Source organism: Sebastes umbrosus, chromosome 24 (assembly GCF_015220745.1).
Source record: "Sebastes umbrosus isolate fSebUmb1 chromosome 24, fSebUmb1.pri, whole genome shotgun sequence".
Lineage (NCBI taxonomy): Eukaryota > Metazoa > Chordata > Actinopteri > Perciformes > Sebastidae > Sebastes > Sebastes umbrosus.
In genome coordinates, this window is record NC_051292.1 from 9183705 (window position 1) to 9207723 (window position 24019).

The 24019-nt window shown below is 43.2% G+C and overlaps 1 protein-coding gene across 1 annotated transcript in view; it reads left to right on the plus strand.

Moving 5' to 3' along the window:
* The window catches only part of pard3ba (par-3 family cell polarity regulator beta a), a 136432-nt gene that overhangs the window by 58342 nt on the left and 54071 nt on the right, over positions 1 to 24019 (plus strand). The window contains 8 exon segments of the mRNA XM_037762380.1: positions 1425 to 1592; positions 1594 to 1611; positions 4782 to 4943; positions 5586 to 5672; positions 11691 to 11814; positions 13371 to 13521; positions 14375 to 14466; positions 17501 to 17545. Coding sequence (XP_037618308.1) covers positions 1425 to 1592; positions 1594 to 1611; positions 4782 to 4943; positions 5586 to 5672; positions 11691 to 11814; positions 13371 to 13521; positions 14375 to 14466; positions 17501 to 17545 — 847 coding nt within the window.

Below are 24019 nucleotides of genomic sequence, written 5' to 3' on the forward strand. Positions count from 1 at the left end.
TTTACCCCTGACGCAGACGACCTTCCAGGTGTACTGGTTATATTCCTCCAGGCCTAAAGGTTTTAATTAAGCACCCAGATGAAGCACCACAGTGCTCTCTCTCAGAGAGAGAGATTTAGAGTGCCGGAGGATCATAGTCGAGGTCGAGAGCGAGCTCCTACGGTCATGAATTTTACAAAATTACACTGGAGGACATATTTGACTCTCGCATCCCTCGGCATTGTGCCACGACGACGGAGGAAATGTGAACATGGATTTCTGATTTCAGTCGCGGGCGAGGTGCCTGATGTAAGGCTGCCGCAACACTGGTGCGGATACTCAGATCTTTAAAGCTGTGACAGTATGGCTGGTGTAACGTATATGCATATTCCTCCAGACATTCACTTTGACGTTTTTCTTGCCACGGGAGTCAGAGTTTGTCTTTATTATAGTTCATGAGCCTTCTGAGCTTTTTTTTTTTCAGTCTTCAAACACATGCCCTTAACCTTCCATCCGTCCTCTTTAAAGAAAAATAGGGCTTTGGAGTGAAGTGTCCCCTCCGCTGGCCCTCTTCTCCCCGGGTGACTGAACCTGGCTTTTCTTTTCCCGCTCTCCATTTTTGCCATCCTCTAATGACAGACATTCTCCTTTTCCCTTTTGTTGCCTTTTGTCTCTCTCTCCCCCCCAATCTTATATTCTGTTCCTGCCACAGCGGTCATTTCCTTCATATTAGATCGCAGGTGGGTGGGTGAGAGATGTAGAAAAGAGACCTGTAGATGGAACGGGAGTCTGGGGAGGAGAAAGAGAAATAGAGAGGAGAAGATGTACAGTAAGATTGAGAGATTAGGATGCAATGTAAAGAGTGAGGAGGGGTGCGGGAGTGTGAATGAGAGAAGCGGGGTATACCTCAGGGATGGGTTATTACTTTTAAATGCTCCTCTGCGCCTCCATCCTCGTCCCCTCGCTTCGTTCCTCCCCCCTTTCCTCCCCCACTGTGCTCCAGGAGGAGGTATGAAAAGGTTATTATGTTTCCTTTAGAAATGGCTCGCTCTCCGTCTGCGCCTTTCATCTCCAAATGGAATAACCTCTCTACAGTAGCTTTCTTCGTTCCCTCACTACACCTTCATCTCTTTCCAGTACACAACACCTGCTCCTCTTTCTTTTTCCCCCTTTCTTTTCTTTTTCTTACCCGCAGCTCTGACTCTGTAATCCCTTTCTCTTTTCCTTCGCACTCCTATTTTTTCAGTGTTGAGTATAATCAGCATGGCGTAGGAGCATGCATTATCAGTCAGTGCATTAGATATGGAGCAATCTTATGCAGCACTTATTATGCAAAGTAGGTATTAGGTGTGTGTATGAGCAGGCTTTTTCTGACTAGAGTAGTAGCTTCTTACATAACATTTCATCTGAACTTGGTTAAAAGTCTTGAATACCTGTTCTTTCAGAAAGGTGAAGAGGACGGCAGTCTGGTGTTGGAGGACGGCAGGGAGCAGCTGATGTACGAGATCCCCCTCAATGAGTCGGGCTCGGCCGGCCTGGGGGTCAGCCTGAAGGGCAACAAGTCCAGAGAGACCGGGGAGGACCTGGGCATCTTCATCAAGTCCATCATCCATGGGGGGGGCCGCTTACAAGGTAGAGAATCCTCAGCCATTTTTTGTCACAATCAGGAACGGTAGGAAAGATACATCCAAAAAGTAAAACCTGCATTTTAAAGGAGACATATCGTGCTTATTTTCAGATTCATACTTGTTTTTGAGGTTTCTACTAGAACATGTTTACATGCTTTAATGTTCAAAAAACGCTTTATTTCTCTCATACTGTCTGTCTGAATATACCTGTATTCACCCTCTGTCTGAAACGCTCTGTTTTAGCGCCTGTCTCTTTAACAACCCCTCCCGAAAAAAAGCCCAGTCTGCTCTGATTTGTCAGCGTTTTCCGCATCTGCGCTGTCGCTGTCTTCACAGCGTCACTGCAGCACGGGACTCACTGTATGTGTCAAATGCACTGAGTTTAGCAGCACTTCTACCAGTGACTCTATAGTTGTGACATCACAGCGTTACAGAAGTCCTGACGGCTCGTTTAAAAGGCACAGTTTCTGAATACGGGCTGTGTGCATTTCTCCGTAGATTGAGCGTGTTTTATATAGCATCTAGACCTGCTTTATAACCAAAAAAGACATCTCACTTTCTACAATATGGGACCTTTAAAGTGGACAGCAAAAATCTAAATTATACACAGTATGGTCCTTTAAGAAAACAATACCACAGCAGTGAGCTCTTGACGCCAAAGATGGAGACAAAATATAAACTTTAGAAAATGTGTGAAATGTCTGATTCCGTGTTTTTTTCCCCCACATAATAATTTACTGGAAGTGTACTTAAACATTAACAAAACAACTAAATTCAATTTAAAAAAAGGAGAAAAAAAATAAAATAAAATTAGATAAATATAAATAGATAAAAAAAAATTAAAAATAAAATAAAGTACACATTGAAAGTAATAATAATTAGAGGATAAATTGAGTCTGTGTTTTGATATAAAGGTTTCTATTTTGTCCCAAAATGCCTCATTAGGTTTTTACCATCAAAGAACCCCTTAGGGGCTTTAAAGAGCTCCTTAAAAACACATCAAACATGAGAAATGAGAAGCATTGCAGGGCGTTTTGACTGCTTTATTTATTCTGAATACTTCTATCCAATCAGGGGTTCTTTGAGTTATCGTTTATAGAACCACCAAGAACCATTTTTTTTGTGTGGGAAGCTTTTTTCCACCTTGTCCAAACTCTTTCCCCTTCTTTATGATGTCCTTCTCTGTTGTTTCCTCTCATCTCCTCTTCCTCTCGCCTCTCCATCTCATTTCCTGTCTTTCTCCGAGGCCACAACCCCTCCCTTCTGCCCTCCTTCCCTCGACCTTTGACTCCCATTGACCTCGAGTGACCTCGTCACGTCAGCGCCGCAGCCGTCTTATCTACATCACTCAGTGCTCACTTCAACTTGTGAGTGCATCAGGAAAAAAACAACAACATCTCGTTTCAGCACTTTGGAGATTCCTCCACTTGGCCTCAATATCTGGCCTCCTCTCACATGTCACAACTCTTCGCCCGGCTCCCAGATCTGCGCCGCACGTCGAGGAGGCACAGAGACGAGTGTGGGCGTTGTAGATAAACGGCTGGTCTGGGATCAGGGCGGCCAGACAGCACAGCGACTCCCCGAAGCGCCTTCAGAAGTAGTTCTTTCCCCAACAGCTGCCGACGCGGATAGCGCTCCGACAGAATGGCAGAGTAAGATCTCCGGCTGGCTGCGAAACAGGTTTCTGGGACAAGATACCACATAAGAGGAAGAAAGACAGACAGCAGCGAGGGAGGAAGAGGAGGAAACCCATTGATAGAAGACAGCGGGTGTACGAGTGAGAGAAGGGAGGGAATCTAAGATGAGCGGTATCGAACAATAGAGAGATGGAATGAGAGGAGAGAAAAAGAAAATTGAAAAGTGGAGACACTCAGCAGGAACACAATACACGAGTGGGTGTGTGTCTCGTCTTCGGTGTCGACGCATGCAAATGAAAGGCAGCTAACGGGCCTGATGAGGCCGGCACATAGGAGGGAACCCGGGCGTCCCCTGAGTCACACACAGACACAATCACACAGCAGGCTAAAAGAGGGAGGGAGATGACGGAGAGTCATGGAGTGATCTAACCTATTTCCATTAAAGAGTTTCGGCTGGTGTCGGGGGCCCGGGGCCTCAATTATATCAAAAAAATGTTCTTATCCCTGATCCTGTCATACGATCATATCAAAGAGCGAAGACAACAAATTAAAATTACATGTCTGCCGCTGCTTACTCGGAGAGAGCGGGGATATTAATAGGGAATATCACAGACGCCCGCTGATTTGGGCACAAACATCAATTTTTGATGACAGTCTTGGATTTGATTCAGGCGCATGTGTGCATTCGAGGTCAGCCCCGATGGTGCCTTGTTAATGAGATGGGGGTCAAAGGGCGGCGCTGGCCGTAATGGACCGATCATGGCTCCACGCAAACAGAGTCTTTAGTGTGTCTCATCTTTATTGTCCTTTTTTAAATATATTGCCCTCTGCATTGCTTTCCTCATGTGATCCCCTCTCTCTCTCTCTCTCCCTCTCCCTCCCTTTCTCCCTCCAGGGCACTATTCCGTGTTGCCTTTCTATGAGAGGCTGCTATTTAAAACACTTAGAAGTGATTTAGTGCCCACGGAGGCTATTCCATTAGCTGCTCTATGTATTTATCATGGCTCTCCCGCTCTCACTAGATTGCTAACTCTACAATTTTCTTGCCTTCCCCCCCTTCTTCTTCCATTTTCTACTCCACTCTCTCTCTCTCACACACATTTCTCTTCTCCTCTCTTAAAACTTTATTGGTGACCAGTCTTGTGTGTCTTATTTTATGTAAGATTTGTGCTCTCTTTTTTCACCCCTACCCTGGCATTTTTTTTTTTTTTAATATCATTTCTTTTTTATGAGACATTAGCATAAGTGACATGAACAAATGCTTCAAAATGCCTCTTACGGCCTGTTACTGCTGCATTTCCTGCGCAACTAATTCAGATTTTATGAAACGCTGCCTTTATTTTGAAAATATCTGTATTTTATTCTGAAAATCCCTGTATTTTATTCTGAAAATCCCTGTATTTTATTCTGAAAATCCCTGTATTTTATTCTGAAAATCACAGTTTGATGCTTCTCCCAGTAACATCATCTCTACTGCTAATTCACCTTAAGCTAATAAGATAAATTGAAGCTGATAATTTCACGTTCTCCCAAACAGGACGGCCGGCTGAACGTGAACGACCAGATGATAGCGGTAAACGGCGAGTCGCTGCTCGGACGCTCCAACCACACCGCCATGGAGACGCTGAGGCGCTCCATGTCGTCGGAGGGAACCGCCAGGGGGACCATCCAGCTCGTGGTGCTCCGAGTACCCAGACAGGTACACTTTGTCATCCTACTTCCTTTTATTATTCCTACTTTTAAACATTTCTGGAATATCATGTAATTCTGAGAAGTGCATTCCACGCAGGTTTATGGGTGTATCGGTGTATTTTACAACGTGTTTTACATTTCGTTAGATGATTTCAACCCAGCTGGATTGGAAATCAGACTCTTGCTATTTGGAAAAAAACAACATTAATAGAAGAAAATGACATTTTGAGGTCATGAAAGTGCTCAAACAAGTCAATAAATTCAAAACCTATAAATGTTTTACATATCCTTAAAACACAGACTGTATTCCTGTCATTTGCTCCCTGTCAGTCCTCCCGTTTTGAATCTTCGGTAGATGTGGGGCAACATGTTTTTTAGACTCCCGGAGTTTGGTAACATGAATTTGGTTACATGAAACATTGAGGGATGCTTATGCATTATGAAATCCTCTGCACAGCCTGGTAGGTTCAAAGATTATTCATAAGTAGCTACTAGAGTTTTGACAGCAGAATCACTGGCACATTACGATCACTTGAGGCTCACAGTGAAGATGCTCTGCTGTACATACTTGAAGCAGCTGACCTACATGTGTGTCAGCGATATGAAAGAGACCTCATCCCGGTTTATTTTGCTTCTTTTTTCTCGACAGATGGCCAGTGGTAACCCCGCGCCGAACGCGGCTACAAACGGGTCCGCCACCCAGCAACAGAACAACCATAAGGGCTCCAGCAATCAGGTACGAGCGAGCGACGACTGCCACCAGCAGAAGCAGCAGCAGCCGCCTCTGCCTCAGCGCGCTTCCTCTCTCCTCCCCACGCTGAGGAGGCGAGCGTCGGAGCCGCTGCCTCACGGCCTCAGGCAGCGTTACACACAGAGGCCGGCAGAGACGCACACCAGATACACCCACGGTTATAATCACAGGGAGAGGCGTAGCGGGTACACATTCGGACTCACACAAAGGGATGAGTATAGTGATGATGCACAAACAGATGTGTACAGACCAGCGACGAGGTACGAGTTTGGGTTTGTGCCTCACAGTCAGACGCTGAGCAGCTTCAACAGACCCACAGAGGGGAACTTAAACAGGGAAAGATACGGATACACGCACGGTCATAGCCGAACGCTCGCAGACACGCAGGGCCACATCGCGCCCGATAACGCACGCGGTCACATATTCGTTGACGCTCAGGGCCACGCGTTCAGGCACGCACGTAGCCGCACGGTGGACGGCTCTCAGAGTCACAGTTACACCGAGAACATCAGGGCGATGGCAGGGCAGATGTACGGAGACCCGCCGACCACACACAGCAGGATACCCGACAGAAACACATCAGCAGACCGATACCTAGACGCACACTCGCACAACTACGCACACAACCGGGCTCTCACCAGACACCACCACCACCACCACCACCACCTCCAGCTCTCTGGTGGTCTCTGACACAGTGTGTGTGTGTGTGTGTGACTGAGTGTATATTGCAAAAGGGGTGCAAGCGACATATTGGCTGAACATTGCTCGTGCAGGTTGTTCAAAGAGCGCGTTTGCAATCAAGAAATAGAAATATGGGGTAAAACGCTGAATTAAAATTAGTGCAAAAGTCCTGTCTGCACTCAATTTAAACAAATATACCTCTATAAAGTTCTGAATAGTTCCTTGGAGGTTATATTTTGAATGAAATTATGAAGAAAATGTCATCCTCTTTTGCACTCAATCAAAGATTTGTAAATACTACAGCTGTGTATTGGCAAGAATCTGGCGATACGATACGTATCATGATACAGGGGTTACCGTTCAATATATTGCGATATATTGCAATACTGTTATCAAGACGATATATTGTAAAAAAAGTTTACAAATGAAATAAAATACTGACCGAGTTCATCTTTGCATGTAAACTATTAAATATGCTTAAATTAAATTAAATAAAATTAAATAAAATTAATAAAAAAATCGATAGTGTTTTTTGAGAATCTATACAGTATCAAAAAAATATAATATCATGATACTCCATATTTCAATATTTTCTTCTATTTTCTTCTATTTTCTTCTATTTTCTTACACCCCTAGTAAATACAGTATGTTTTGAGTGATATATGGTGGAAGCATATTAATCCAGCTGAAAGCTTTTCTCCTCTGCCAACACCACTAACTGTCACAGCATTCACTTTTAGCTCTCTTTTATAAAGTATTACCCATAAATTCATCACTGGGCACAGCCTCCTTTCTGTCACACACTGTAAATGCTTAATCTGCTCCTTCCTGTTTTTGTCTGTTTGGATAAAGTTTTATATTTCCTTTTTTAATTTTTTTTTTAAGGGAATGTACTCCTGCTTTTCTGTCTGTCCTCTTTTAAATAAAGCTCATCTGAAGCCTCCTGCATGCCCGTCTGTCTGTTTCTCTTTTGGGTTTTCACTGGCTGCTTTCTCCTTTGCACCTCTCCCTGTTTATTAAACGACCTCTTTCCTCTGTTTTGGCCTCTGAGTCTCTTTTCTTTTCTGCATTTTTCTGTATCCTTTGTCACTCACTCCATGCAGAAACAACTGATAATTCGAAAAACATTCATTCTTTGCACCTAAACACACCAGAAAATTGTAAACTGACAATCACACCAACAGTCAGGCATTCACAGCCTCATATATAATGAACATATTTCAGGAATAACTAATGAAAAGTGACATTCATGAAGGCTCCATGTAGCTGTGAACACACTCCCTTTCAGACGTGATAAACGTGTTAAAAATCAGACTGCATGGAATGTGCTAACCTTGCTTATTTTTACCTCTTTTGTGTGTTGAAGTGCTGTTGTTTAAAAAAAAAAAAGTGTCTTTAATCCCTAGTGGGAAACATTAGAATCAATCACAAAGTCACACCAGAAGTTGTGTTCAAGTGACGCTTGAAAAGCAGCACAAATGGACGGACTTGATGAAGACATCAAGCGTGACAGACGGCGAAAAATAGCTTTTTTTTAGTTAAGTCTATCTATTGAGCTCCACGCGGAACCATGACTGATTATTTCAGACGCTTATAAAGATGTTTCACAGCAGTTAAAGGCAGATGCTGAGCGATAAGAGAGGGAGGGATATAACGGGAGGGTTAGTGGGTTGACCTGCCCATTGTGGCGTCTACACCACACTAGTTATTCAAGCCTGCAGATGAATGCTATCAAACCTAGTTCAAAAGATCAGTATATCTCTGCATTGTCTCATCACTAACCAGCCAGACTGGTGGGGCAGTGTGATAAAAACCCCTCAGCGTCCCTCCTTTCTCTCACTGTCTAGAGCTTGCTTTCCATTAGGGCTGGCTGATAATGACCTGAAATCACGGTAGAATTACCTCATTGGTGGTGGTGTGAGTATATTTAGTTGGGTGAAAGCCCAGACACACCAAATCGATATCAGAGAACTAGCAGCGACGAAAGCTGCCTGTTAAGTCGCCTCACGTCTCCTGTGTCTTGGCCAAAAATTTGCACTTGAACACACCGTAAAGACTACAGCCAACAGCCAGTTATGTTCTGCATCTGCGCGAAATGGGAAACCGGAAGATCGCGGATATACAAGCCGTTGTTATGATGCGTGCATGAAACAAAGCGGCGTTTGCTGACCGTTTTCACACCACTCTCACTCACCGCTTAGCTTCATTCCAGATGTCGCTGTCAAAAAATCTGTGTATTAGAATGATCAGATGGGATGAAAAATGAGAAGAGCCTTCTGTGTGCATCCTCTTGACTTTACTCGTTGGCTTGCTTTCCTCACGTCCGTTTCTCTTCTCGTGCACTGATTCGCTTAAGCCGAACAGCCAATCAGAGTGACTTCTCTCATCAACGAGCTCCGCAGCCAAAAAACCTCCACAGAGGCAGACTAGAGCTGACGTTGCGGGTTACCGACGGCCCCAAACTGACGTTAGCATTGAGTTAAAAGTAGTAAGTTTAGAAAAGTGTGATGGAAATGGCTGCGCCGTATGATTAGAATACTGCTTGGTATATGTTTTTTGTATTTATATTGGACGAGAGCTTAACATCTGGCCATCAGTAGCTAACACTAAAGACTACGAACAGCTTGCACCACATTAACCAACTCTTGAAAGAATGATTCCTTTCTTTCTGATGGATTTGATTTTTCTTTTCACAGGCGAGAAGCTTTTTTTTTATTTGCCTCCACATGAGTGATGGAAAGCCACATTCTATTTTTGGCCAACATTTAAAACATTTCCATGGACTTTGCTTGGAAAATGAGATGATAACAGCTTGTGTCTTTTTTGTCTTTATCTCTCTGCCTCAATAACATCCCAAATAGAACACAATTGGAGCACTAAACCAAAACTATTAACACTTTATCACTCGGTCAGTCACGTTAACTGTATTCGTATAGCAACTTTCATTCAGGTGAGTGCAGTTCAAATAATCGATTGACAGCCCTATTAGAAATAAATATTAAAAATCAAAGGGAAGAAATGTTCTCCACCTCGAGCCATGTGATATGTGGGTTAGGGTGGGGTGGGTGACACAGTAGGGTGAGGCAGGGCTAAGCCTCTCAGAAGCCTATTGTATGCAGCTGTAGGTTGGGGCTGACTGGATAGACGGACCCCCCCCCTGTTTACTTATTGTTGTGGGATTAAGATATCTCACCGCCTGTCTGCTTCAAAAGCCTCAGGCCAGTCGTCAGTTCGCGGAGACGGATGGATTGACGGATATACTTGGATATAAATGGATATATGGATGGCTGTGATGTGCTTTACGTGTCACTGTCGGAACTGTGCGCAAATGCGTACGACACACACATACATATGAGCTCAAAGTGATTGACAGCTACGATGTGGTGACATATTAACATGTATGGTAGGTACTAATGATACCCAAGGGACTCCCATGACATCGTGCGTACACCCCACCCAGCGCTTTGATCTGTCGGAGATATCGGAACACCTTTCATTATTCTAAGGATTACTTAAATAAGTGTATAGGTGTGTGTGTGTGTGACAGATGTAGCTCCCATCTCTTTGACCAGCTTCTTTCATCCGACTCCCACCAGTCTCTATCTCCATCTGTGGGGGTTGGGAGGGTGGGGGTCCTTTGTTGTAGTGCTGTGCTGTTCGATAACATGCCTGTCAGTGCTCTTAATTACTGTTACCATTACCATTTTTGTTGTTGCTCAGTGTTGAAGCCGGTTTTCAAAAGGACTGCCAAAGGCGATCAATATGTATATATATATATATTCTTACCGTACTGTGTTAGTCAGATCCAGTATGTGCACTTCCTTTTGCCAGTCCTATCAAAATAATATTCAGGTACAGTGTCAGAGTCGTAATTGCGTTCTCCTGCTAAACGTCTTTAAGCAACAATATCTTTTTTTTTTATCTGAATGGATGACGACTTTCTCTCTCAATTATCATCAACTTGACTACTTAGCGGTATTTTGTCGGTCGCCCACGCTACACGTCTATTCAGAAACCCCTCAGAGGATTGTTCTAAATCTGCTCATGTTTCCTCAAAGCTCTGCTCCCACATCTCCATCGGAGGTGGATCAGAACTGATTGGTTACAAGATACGACTACGACAAAATTCATGTCAAATCCTTTCGGAGCGGGTGGATGTCGGACTAAACTTGCGATTTGCTCCGACCCCTGAGATGGAGATTTCTTTGCTTTGCTTTCATCAGAAGTTAATCTACCTGTTATATTAACGCAGAATAGATCCAGGAGAAAGAATGGAAATCTTTGATACAGAACTGTAGATAAGACATCATTGGATTTGTAAAAAATGATTTGAAAGGCTGTTTTCTTTCACACCAAACCTGTTGAGTGTGAAAGGTTTGGTCCACTTCCAAGGACTGGACTGTGTGATTTGATTTTAGAATGAATTACTGTCACTACTACTAATGTCTGCTGATTGTGAATTGTCAAGAAAGTGACGTTCCAAGTGTACTGCGTATATATAATTATGCAAGATCATTCTGTAACCACGGTAACACATACACAGATCACCGCGTAAATGCAGGGATTTCTCTTCAAACGGCTACTTTAAGACATAGTTCAGGTGTTTTGAAGTGTATGAGGTACCATAGTCAGTGTGTTACCTACAGTAGATGACGGTCGGCACGCCTTCAGTTTGGAGAAACAGACACGAGTTAACACACGAAGGCAAAGCAATGTGCGGCTGTTGACGGGACCCGGCAGGTTAGACCTTGAACACATATGAGGAACCACCTTGTTAGCCGTCCTGCAAGCGTTGATTGCCTTGAATGTTGAATGTAGGACTTTCGAGTCGGTTCTGTCAAGTAAAGTTGGACGATGATGACGTGAGTGAAGCGTAACCATGGTAACTGAAGTGCTGTATTATGATGGTAACTACCGTGAGAGCCGTAGTCTAAACACTTAGTTAAGGAGACAACCTTTTATGCAAAATGGAAATCATACATTTGATATATTAGGATTGAATTAACACTAATTTTTTTGATTCCACTTTTACTGACAGCTGCAGAGAGCTGATATGTTGTGCTATTGTGCCCCAAAATTAAAATTTATTCTGAATATATTTACTCTGAATATATTACCAGTGGACATTATTGGCTAATTTGCGATAAACAAAAGGAATAAACAAGTTAAATCCTACTGGGTAATAAAAGAAATGACTTTAATCTTCTGATTTATGAGGCGACATCATCAATTTTTCATGACAGCGTTGGCTCGGATTTGGCACATATTTTTGCATATGAACCCTTAATAACCATTCCCATCATCTCTTTTGTTTGTTGACAGGAGCCATGGGGCCACAACGCGTACCAGGGGCCATCTAGGCCCCCGATCACAGAGCCCACCATGAACGGTGCCAGTCACACTCCAGTGACGACCAACAACTACGCGTACGGCAACTCTGGAAGTGGTGAGCACTCGACACAATATTTGTCCATTTGAGCTGTCAGATAGTCAACATTAGAGGCTTCGAGTGTTTGTGTACTCCCGTTATCTGCGACTGAGTGTGTACACACATTATGTTTGTCAGCCCCTGTGTGTGTGTGTTTATACACGTGCCATAGCTGCACAGCATGACACCCAGCCGAGCCTCCCGACATTGTAGCAGCATCTCTACGGCGCTGCATTACAGAGTAGTCACATCTTTATTTTTCCCAGCTCTGTCTTTATATCTCTTTCTCACTTCTGCATATTTATAGCGGGGAGAAAAAGGAGAAGTCATTAACTGTGTTTTCTCCGAACGCGGCGCTTTCGCTTTTCATGTGCAAAAGATCTGACCTTGGAATCATTACGCTGATGAAACGGCGCCTAAGTGGGCGCGATTTGCATACAGGGTATTGTGTGTGCTGTTGAGTAAGAAAGACTAACAAACTGTTTTAAATTCCTTCCTTATCTCTTTCCCTCGTCTCCCCCCGTCCCTCACCCCCTGGGACGCAGGGATCTGGAGATGCTTTTTCTCACTCAGACTGTCAGCTCTCCATCAGACTGTACAGTTACACTCATTCTGTACACAAAGGCTTTACAGTAGGGGGGGGAGAGTGGCGAGGAAGTTAGGATGAGGCATTTGGATGGAAATGATTATTCTATGTGTGTGTTTTAGTTTGAATGTGCATTATGTGTTAAATGTCTGCCCTTGCTAATCTTTGTATTAATCCTCAAAAATGAAGCTTTACATTGTGTCTGATGTCTGCATTTGAATATCCCCGTGTGCAACTGATTAATATAGAAAATGAACAATATTTAGAGAGTGTACACACTAAAGCTGTCAATGGATTAAAATATTTAATCACGATTAATCACATGATTGTCAATAGTTAAATATGATTAATTCTTTTTTTTTTATCTGTTCAAAATGTACCTTTAATACCCTTATTTGGGCAAATATGCTGCTTTATGCAAATATATGTATATATTTATTATTGTAAATCAATTAACAACACAAAACAATGACAAATATTGTCCAGAAACCCTCACAGGTACTGCATTTAGCATAAAACCCATTTTCATTCACATATCTTGAGGTCAGAGGTCAAGGGTAGCCTTTGAAAATGGCCATGACAGTTTTTCCTCGCCAAAATGTAGCATAGGTTTGGAGCGTTATTTAACCTCCTTCACGACAAGCTAGTATGACATGGTTGGTACCAATGGATTCCTTAGGTTTTTTAGTTTCATATGACACCAGTATCTTCACTCTAGCTTTAAAAGACAGAATAGCGGCCGTCAGATTGTTAATAAAGGATCGATTGTTAACTTCGACAGCCCTAGTACACACATATTTGTAGTATATTTAGCTTTTGTTTACTTCAGGACTGACATTAGAGCAAATCCAGTTCAGTTAAAAACTAAACAAAACTGAAAATGTGTTAAAATCAACAAAAAGTAAACACCTTGCAAGTTGTTTTTTTTTATTCCACCCCGATAAACAAAATCAGTGTTTCATTTAACCTGTCGGCTGTTTCTCCTCAGCTCCGCATCCCGCCACCCCGACCTCCAACGGCAGCTACGGTCACTATGGCAACGCCGACGACGACCTCGAGGAAAGCTTCCCCTCGCCCCCCTCCCCCGGCACCGTGGAGGAAATGAATAGAGACTCACCGCTAACTCTCCCACGCCACAGGTACCCCCCACACACACACAGATAATCCCCAGCACACTGCTGCTGCAGCACTCTATTAAAGAGTTATTATATTCTAATGGCACTCTTAATATGGGGCGCTGCATTAGGAGATAAAGAAGAGCCATTACACTAAATATTACAAGGCTCATATGCATTATTTAGAGCTATACAGTCTAATTGCAATAGCCTATTTGCATTATGAATACGTAATTATGGTGATAGCATAATAGAGTAAATTCTGCAGAAAGAGCTATGATGCTCGGGCTAGCCTCGTGCTGTACAGGCTGCTGAATGAGTATGTTTTAAAATGTGTGTGTACAGTATCTCATGCGGTCCCAGTCAGAGTCTGGCATCAATATACTTGTTTCCCCTGTAAGTTTAATAGAGACACTATTGTTTTACTGAATCATGCCATCTGGAGCGGAGGAAATTGAATGATCTGTTGTCTGCGTGCGGATTTTAAATCTCATTGTTTGGGTGATGTAACCAACAAGACTCCTGGCTGCACTGGTTCAGGAGGAAATATCAGGGCTGTCAAAACTTAAAGTTGGCAAATTCGTTTTAACGCCACTAATTTCTGTAACGCAATAACAAAAGTTTTAGGTTGTAGCCGGCTCAGTTTTAAAGCTAGAGTGAAGATACTGGCATCATATGAAACTAAAAAAACGAATGAATCCATCCAATCCAGTATTAAATACTTGACAAATTTCCCTTTAAGGTACATTTTGAACAGATAAATCGCGATTACCTATACACAATCATGCGATTAATTGTGATTCAATATTGTAATAGATGACAGCCCTAGTATATATTGAACAAACGATTGATTGATAGTGACTCTTTGTTTTCGCAGTGAGTTCCAGAAGCGGGAAGCGGCGGCTTTCTACGCCGCGGACGACAAGGACAACGCGCCCCGCAACAGAGCGTCCAAGAGCATGGATCTGGGTGCGTTTTACACACCCCATCGATGAAAGAAAACCTTTCACCAGATTGAACACATTCTCTGGAGCAAAAACATATTGTTGTCTCAACCATCACAAACCAGCCAAACATACGAGTCTAATCACAGAGGCCAGACTGAACACACACACACACACAACCACAACAGCTATCACATGCCTCTTATCACTCCGTTTCTTTGTTGTGATATCTTCGCCCTCTCCTATTATCCGCGGCCTGAGGGGATCTGACCTGCTGAACTCATAAACCCAGGGGCTTTACAGCGGACTGGATGAACACGCCGTCTGCTGTGTGTGTCGTTGTGTTTGTGTGTGAATGAAAAGGGGTTTCCAATCTCGCGGCGTGCTGTGTGTGTGTGTGTGGAAGGTGAGAACGAAAGGGGCTTATTTCCTCGTATTAACCCGGGCTGACCCCTGTCCATCCTCTCCTCTGTTTCTGTCTGTCTCTCCAATCTTTCTTTATCTCGTAGTTTCAGTTGTCTTGTGCTCTTTTTTTCCCCCTTTCTTCCCCTCATCTCTCTTTTTATTTCCATCCCTCCATCTTTTGTTTATTTCCCCCTCCAGCGCCCGAGAGCCGATGAGTTCATCGCTCTCCCTCTCTCCTTCTATACATCTCTCTTTCCTCTCTGCCTCTCTGATTTCCAATCGCGGTTCATTAGGTCCAGTGGATTGGCTTTCTTCCTGCAGCACACGCCTCCGCCACCCAAGCTGATTGGCTTTCATTACGGACAAGGGTGGTCTGCACTCTCTCTCCCCGCTCCATCCCACCGAGGAGCCACTCCAATACCCAACGCTATCTGCCTTCTATATCTCCATCTCTGGCCATCCTCCATTTCAATCTGCTTTTTTTCTGTCTGTGCCTCTATTCATCCCTTCCCCTCTCCAAAGTGCTCAGGGCTGAAACAAGGTAGTTAGCAGAGCTCTGTGTATCTCTGTGAGCTCTGTGTATTCCGAGACCTCCGATGCCGACCCCCGTCTTTTGTATTTAAAGAGCTTTTTTTTTTCTCCTCTGGAGAGTCTCCCACGCGTCAGTCTTTGCGGTCACATGTATCTGAGCTTTTTGCCGCCGCCGCCCGCCATAGAGCACGTTAGCTTTTATTAAACACCACTTGACAGAAAGAGGTGAGCTTCTTTTTATTGACCCTGGGTGCCTTAGCAAATAGTGTGTTGACTCAGAGCTTCCGCTCACACACACACACACACACACACATCGCCTGAGGTGAATAGTGGAGTCACTGACACTACAGCTGCACCGCCAGAGCCTGAAAGCACCAGGAAGAATGTTTTTTTCGCTCTCATTTGCATTCTATAACATGATTAAATAAGGTGGAATAAAACACTGTCTGACAGTATAAACTGAGCGAGCAATAATGGAAACTAATGCATTTATTTGTTTATGGTCTGCTTTGGGAAAACAGGCTTTAAGATGCTCAAAGTGCATTGAAACATCAGACCTTTTAGGAGACGCGTATAGCCTACTCTATGAACTATTAATCTGAGTTATTTGTTGCGCAATGACTCGGGTTGCATTAAAAAATGATGTGACAATTCAAGACAGACTGACTCTAAAGCATAAGTGGAGTCATTGAATATGAGGGAGCAGCCTCTGGGACTTCTCATGCTCTGTTGGTAACAAACAACCGAGGTGGTACCAAGGTTAAAGAACGTATATCGCTAAGAAGTCAAAGCCAATTGTTCGTTCCGTTGCAACGCCGGCGCCCAGCTGCAGCGCTCTATAGACGGACAGTTTGGATGCGCAGAAGAGCAAACGGTGACTCAGCTTAATAGTCCGGCAGCGTCCGAAGCACGTTCACACTTTGAGAGAGGTCAAGAGGTCAAATGTGGATTGTGAAGCGAAGCCCGTGGAAACAGATCCAACAGCTACACCGCCTCTCTGTCTCATTAACTCTCTGTCTCACAACCTCACTTCATCCATCTCTCCTTTTTTTCTTCGCCCTGTCTCTTTTCACACTTCCTCAACTTTCTAGGAACTTTTGATTGTCCCTCCTATGACTCCTTGTCCTTGATTCTCCCCGCCTTCCTGTCTCTCACACTCAACCCTACACTTTCTCTCTTTCACTTCCTCCTCCTCCTTGTCTCCCTCTATCCTGCATTTTCCCCACCTCCCTTTACATATAAATAATATTACCAACAATATATAGTAGTAGCATACCTCTGCACGTATATAACACTAAGGTACAGCAGCTGACTGAAGGTTAAAAGAGACATTTTTAGTCTTCTGCTGTGGCAAGGGGAGACAAAGTTGGCTGCTGGCCTGCAGGCTTCTATCTCTCCTCCGCAGAACAGGAAGCTTTTCATTATCTAGCAGGGTCATATCGCTTGGTTTCTCTTCCAAACTTTCAAAAAAAAAAGTATTTTATCTTGCACATGTGCACAAGAAAAGGTATTTCTATGTCTTTGTCTCGGTCGCTACAGATGATTCTTTGCAGGATTTTACGAAGCAGCTCTTTTGATTTCTTTTTTTAACCTTCTGTGTTTTTCTGACACACCTTATCACCCTGCATCCCTTCAATACTCTCCTCTCATTTTTGTCTCTCTTCCTCTACCCGTCCGCTGGGAAAATTGACCTCATAAAAAATGAAAAGGATTATTTAAGAGAAATAGTGGCGTAATGAAAACCTATTATTGTATCCTGTGGCGGCGGCTGCCGGCCGACCGCAATCCTGTTTAGTTAGATTAGGTGGTGGTGTTGGTGGGGTTTCTCCTTGTTTTCCTTTTCCTCCCTTTATTATTTCTTTCATTGTCTCACCTCTATCCTTTCTCATTTTCTCTCACAAGCACAATATCACTCTTTTTCTTCTGGGTTTCTTATATTTCTTGCTTCTTTTTCATTTCCTCTTTCAGTCCGTCTCATTTTGTCTGTCTGATACTTCTGCAGCAGGGACTCATTTACAGCATGTGCCAGCACCAGTAGACCCCATTATAACCATTTTACAAAGCAGCACAAAGCTATTCCAGCAAATAATATGAGGTATTAACTGTCTTTTTTTGTGTTTTAGTGGCTGATGAGAGCAACATGGGATCACTGTCCAGGCAGACAAATGGTAAGTGTTTGATATAATCTGATTGAATGCATCCTCTTTTGCTTTTTTGACCCACCTTTCTCGCACAGTGCACCGTCCACACACGAGAATAAATGCACCTTCTGCGTGAAGATTCTCATTTCCTCTGTTTTCTATTCTCAAACATTTCTTTATTCCTCCCTCCCTCCCTCCCTCCCTCCACTCCCCAGCCGGCTGACAAAGTTGAGTTGTGAAGCACTTAGTGTCTGAGCTCTCGCTGCTTTATAGCCGTCCAGGTCAGCAGGCCCACAGTGCTCAATCCTCACCCGGCTGACAGCAGCCGTATAGCATTACAATGGCTTCTGCTTCACTTATTCCTCCGCACTCCGTTCCGCCTTGTTTTATACTAGAAAAAGTCTGGTTAAAGGTAAAATATAAAGTCGGTTTTACTGTTTGCTTTTTACTGAGTGACATTACACGGTAGTGGTTCAAACAGTATATAATTCACTCTCTTTTTTTTTATTTCTGAATGCACGGAACAACCGTTCATTTGACTAAAACTCCTCTCAGACGTGGACCTCGTTATGCAAATCTGACGGCAATTTAACATGTCAGTCTCATGTCCCTGAGTCACTTTTACATAAAAGTCCCCCGACTGCAATCTCAAACCTTGTAACATGCTTGTCAGATATTATAAAAACAGGCTGCAGAGTTTTGCTATCCAATGATATTAAATGATGAAATTGTTTAAATTAATTTATTAGGAGATTTACTGTGATAAGCGGGAAGATGAGGCATCCCTCACGCTAACACCGTGTGATCTGTAATTAAGGCTTCAAAAGCAAACTAAAGTTTTAAAATCCAGCAGCGATGCAGCCAGAACTCTCTTCTTCCCTGACATCCCTCTGGTGCACCAGGTGCCAAATATCGCGCAAGAATTGTGGCTTTTTCTGTAAAAGTCATGTCTGAATAAAGCTGTAAGGAGTATTTATGTGCTGTGTGTCTTAATGAGGAAACATCATCACTTTACAACAAACAATAAAAAGCACACCAGCTGCATGCGGTGGGGCACCAGGGTGCAGAAAGTTTTCTAGCATGTAGGGTTGCCTGTATGGCACTGCATCATGTTTTATCTATTGGAAGTACATATCATGTTTTCTCTACTGAAAGGGCATCCTAGAGTGCACTTTATCACGTTTTCTCCACTGGAAGGGCACCCTAGAGGGCTCTTTATCATGTTTTATCCATTGGAAGTGCATATTATCATATTTTCTCCACTAGAATGGCACCCTAGTGTGCACTTTATCATGTTTTCTCTACTGAAAGGGCACCCTAGAGGGCACTTATTTATGTTTTCTGTACTGGAAGGGCATCCTAGAGTGCACTTCATCATGTTTTCTCTACTAGAAGGGCACCCTAAAGGGCACTTTATCATGTTTTAGCCATTGGAAGTGCATATTATCATGTTTTCTCCACTGAAAGGGCACCCTAGACTGCACTTTATCACGTTTTCTGTACTGGAATGGCATCCTAGAGGGCACTTCACCACATTTTCTCTACTGAAAGGGCACCCTAGAGGGCACTTATTTATGTTTTCTGTGCTGGAAGGGCATCCTAGAGTGCACTTCATCATGTTTTCTCCACTAAAATGTCCAGCTAGAGGGCACTTTATCATGTTTTATTCATTGGAAGTGCATATTATCATGTTTTTTCCACTAGAATGGCACCCTAGACTGCACTTTATCATGTTTTCTCTACTGAAAGGGCACCCTAGAAGGCACTTATTTATGTTTTCTGTACTGGAAGGGCACCCTAGAGGGCACTTTATCGTGTTTTATCTACCATAGGGGCATCCAGGGTGGCACTTCATCATGTTTTCTCCACTGGAAGGGCACCCTAGAGGGCACTGTATCATACAAGCCCGAGTCCAAGCTTGTACACACCAGTTCCCGTCCAGAGTACTGTATGTAGGAGCAGTTTGTGCTGTCGTAGGAGCAGATGGGACGGCAATAAAATTTCCACCGAGTCAGATATAACCGCTCCAGCATTGCTTCTCGGTGGCCAAACGCTGCCTGTGTGGCTGTTCTGGGCATCTCCAGTATGAATATAAATCAGAGTGTTGCTGACAGAGAGCATGCTCGGTTGACCATCTCCAGCGGGGGCTGCAGGAGTCATGATTTTAATTGTGGAGGGTTCAGCGGCGTAGGTACATTGCATCGCATTCAGTACACCCACTGTATTTTAATGTGGCAACAAGGCTTATATAAGAAAGGAATCATGACCAGCATTTCAGTCCTGGTGTTGGCTTCCTCTCTGTGTCTCTGTTACACACACGCGCACGTACACCGATCTCTTAAATCCACCTGCAACAAGCCAACTAAGCCTGTTGCCGGCGGAATACAAATGACCCGAGCACCCTCGGTGACCTCAAATCCCCCACACTCAGCATTCACACAAGTGGCTTCTCCTCCTCTCCTCTTCCTCCTCCTCCATCCTCTCTTGCTGCTATGGTTTTCCTGGCATTTCTGATCAGCACCCATATGATATATATATAAAGCGATCCATTTCTCTGCTGCAGTATTCCTTTCTAGTTTTTTCTTTTTTTTTTTTTTTCTCCCCTTGACGTCTTAGCTAATGTGTATTGACGGGGCTTTTGCGTGTTTTTCATTTTTGCTGACGCAGTGTATTTGCTTAGCTTCCTGCGCTGCCCCCCCCCTCCACCACCACCCCCTCCTTCTTCCTAAATGGCCTCAGTGTTTCTTTATGGGCTTTGACATATTTCATTAGGCGGATGGTCTTAAGAGGCCTGCCTGGCTTCTTTAATCTGGCTAAAACCCTTTTTCTCTCTGGCTAGAGCCGCTTCACTCTTCTCTCTCTCTTCTTCCTCTCGCTCCATCTTTCTCTCTGTCACTTACTCACGCTGTCCCCCTCCTCTCTCTCTCTCTCTCTCTCTCTTTCTCTTTCTTGATTCTCCAGTCTTAGGAGTCTCCATCTTCAATAGAGCTTTTTTTTTTCTTTTCCGCTTTCATCTTCGCTACCACTCTCGTTCTTCCCGGTCGCCTGATTATTCTCCGTCTCCTGCTCTTTGTCGCCAGGCTCATCCCCCATTTTTAGTATCCTCTCAATCCCAAAACCGTCATCTCTCTTTTCTCTCCCTCCTTCTCTCTTTCTGATCAATTTCATTCTCTTTTTCTCTCTCAACAGGCTGATCCTTTTTTTATTCACTCACTCTCTCTGTTATCTTCAGGCCTCTCTCTTTCTTTCTTTTCTCTCTCCATCCTCTGCAGCTGTATCTGTTCCAGCCTTATGTGATTATGGTGAACATGCTCCAGTCTCATGAGTTCCCTCTACCAAGCCAGAACAGCCCAGCATCTCTTAGTAACTCTGTATGTTCTGTGTGTGAACACCACACTCTGCCAGTTTTTGTTTTCGCACTCTTTGTTTGGGTGCTGTGTAACTCTGCCTCTCTTTCCTTCCCTTCCCTCGCTCCGTTCGTCGCATCCCACGTGTCTTTGTTGATTCAAGCTGAAAGTCACCACGTTGTGCCAATTTGACTTGATTTATCATGCTGTGTCTGTAAGGACCATCTGTGCTTATCAGGGCCAATTCTGCTATTTTTACGTGGTCAACATCCTAGGCCTCAAGGCAACCAGGTGTGGTCTGTGAAGTGAAGGAAAAGTGACATGAGTTGCTCCTCTGGATTGCTCATTAACTGGTGGAGCATCATGCTGCTGCCAGCGTTCTCTCTGTATTTGGTTTTGTTTGGGTCGACCGCTTTTTTCGATCTAATTATCCTCTGGTCTGTTAGGGAATGGGTCTGATTTTCCTTGCTTCCTTGTCATATTGAGTCTAAAATGATGCGTAATTGGTTTTCTATTCAAAAAGCAGATATAAAGCTCATAGATGTGGATCAGAAGGGGCCTGCTACACCGACTAGTAGGTTTTATCATCATTTACATGGTCGATCACCGAAAGAAGGAATAAAAGAAGACGACAGCGACTTCTAGCGACTGTAGTAATTATGGCAGGAGCAAAAGTGGAAGTCAGGCACTCTACTATAGACAGCGGGAAACTCGGGGGGTCACATTTCGTGTAAAACCAACACCATGTAGTTAAGTTTAACTTTTCAAATGTAGTTATTTTAAGCCAAAGCACAATCTTTTTCCCTAAACGTAACTGTTTTGTTGCCTAAACTTGAAGAAGTTGTAGTTTTGTTGCCTAAACCTAAAGAAGTTATAGTTTTGTTGCTAGTTTTGTTGCCTAAACCTAAAGAAGTTATAGTTTTGTTGCTAGTTTTGTTGCCTAAACCTAAAGAAGTTATAGTTTTGTTGCTAGTTTTGTTACCTAAATGTATTGAAATTGTAGTTTTGTTGCTAGTTTTGTTGCCTTAACCTAATGAAGTTGTAGTTTTGTTGTTTAAACCTAAATAGGTTGTAGTTTTGTTGCCTAAATGTAAAGAAGTTATAGTTTTGTTGCCTAAACCTAAACAAGCTGTTTTGTTTGTGTTCAATATGTAACATTTCATTCAGTTTTACAACGTCTTATAACGCGTTGCTTTTAAGTTTCGCTTTCATTTCACAATGTAGTAGGTGTAGCAGGCCCCTACTGACCCACATCTATGAGAATGACTGGTAACGCACCTTTAATGAGCTGATAAGAGTCGAATTGGGTGGCAACAGTCAGTTTTTTTACCAGTTCTAAAATGTTATAACCAGAAAGACCTTGAGCCCCCAACAGTAAGACTACCATGCAGATTTTTTTAGTGGTGTAGTAGTCAGTGAAGGTCTTCACAAGTATAGCATTATGCAGGTATATGTGTGTGTGAATTTATGCAGTTCTCCCTCAATGCACAAGCACTTTTTGCCCGCCACACGTTTTACAAATGGCACATGTCCTGCGCCACGCCGTTCGCTCCAACCCTCATCCATACCCTGCCAACCCCCTGCGCTGCCGTAATCCAGTAGAGGTAAGCAGTAATTATGAAATGGCCTTTTAAGTCCCCTCCAGTTATTAAAGCCATTCATCTAGTCGAGGGCTGAATACATAGGGCCCATATGTCCCCATTCTCTCATACATCTAAACAGCTAAACCCAATTACTGCCAGAGCAGCGCCTCCGTCCAGCTCCATCATGTGCCTCTGATATAGCTGAGTACGTTCAGATAGTGATGGAGGGCAGCTTAAAGATTGGACAGGTCTTTAATTGGAGTGGAGTTTTGATTGGCCCTAACATGAATTGGATTTGCTTTTACTGGCTATCCAGTTGTCTGAAGTGATTTGGTTTGAAGTCGAGTTTGTCGTATGATAAGAAAACAATATTAGGAGAGAGCATTAATGACATTCTGTTCCCCCACCGCTGCGCCGAAACATTGTTGGCTATTTAAAGAATGAGGCAGGTAATAGTCTATATATGTTTTTTTCCTGTTTATTCAAACGAATGCAGATATGATCTTTTTTTGTTTAGTATAATAACGTTAGAGATGAAATAGATTTTGTGTTATTGTGGTAAAATAAATGTAATGTATTACTTGTTAGATTGCTGCTAGACCGTCATGTTAATACAGATGCAGGCCTCTACTTTGTGTATGGCAAGCGGGAGAGCAAATGTGAAAATGTTGTTTTTTTTAAAGGCTAAACGCCAACAAATATAGATTGAAGCAGAATATGTTTGGGAGATAAAAACGCGTTGTGAATTTATTTAATTATTACATCTATTGTTTTTCAATACATTTTGACTTTTGGACTTTACAACAATCTGAAGTTATTTGAAATGTTTGGATCGCACAAGTCACAAATAAATCTACGCAGCCACCACTAGAATCTAATTCTACAAATATTTGAGAATCAAATACATCATTGGTTTTGGTCTTTTCATGAGATTTCATGTCAAGAAGAGAGATATATGAAAAAAGCCAGACATGCGTCATGTCACTCATGCTTTTTACTGATTAGACGTCTCACATGTCGTCATAGGTTTGCTCCGATAAAAGCCTGTATTCAGTACATTTAATCTAAGATGAAACAATGAGGTTTAGCGTCATGAGAGACCTTTGTGTGCTCCGTCCATCTCTTTGTGTACTTTAAATCCATTCATAAACCTTTATTGAGATGAGATTTGTTAACGCCTATTGTAATTGAAGGTTGTTAAGGCCTCCTCTTGAATTCGATAACTTTTATTGAAACGGCGTAACACGGTGAAGGGGGCCCCCACTCTGTCGCTTGTAACGGCGCGTTTAATGCTTCTGTTGGATTAAATTCAATAACCTTTATTGAAACGGGTGACACTGAGAGCAGGGCTTTCTTTTTTACAGGTGTGTCATGTGTTTTTATAGAAGAGTGCAGGTCAGAGCCTGTTTTACAGGTCTCCGGGAAAAAATGGCCTCCGGGTTTTATTGGCCTGTCCTGAGATTGGATGCTAGATGGAAAAGTGTGTGCGTGTATCTGTAGTGTTCTCCATCCTCGTGGTCATGTGTGTACGTCTACGCCCGTTTTTGAAGAACTATGGCCGGGAGCAACAA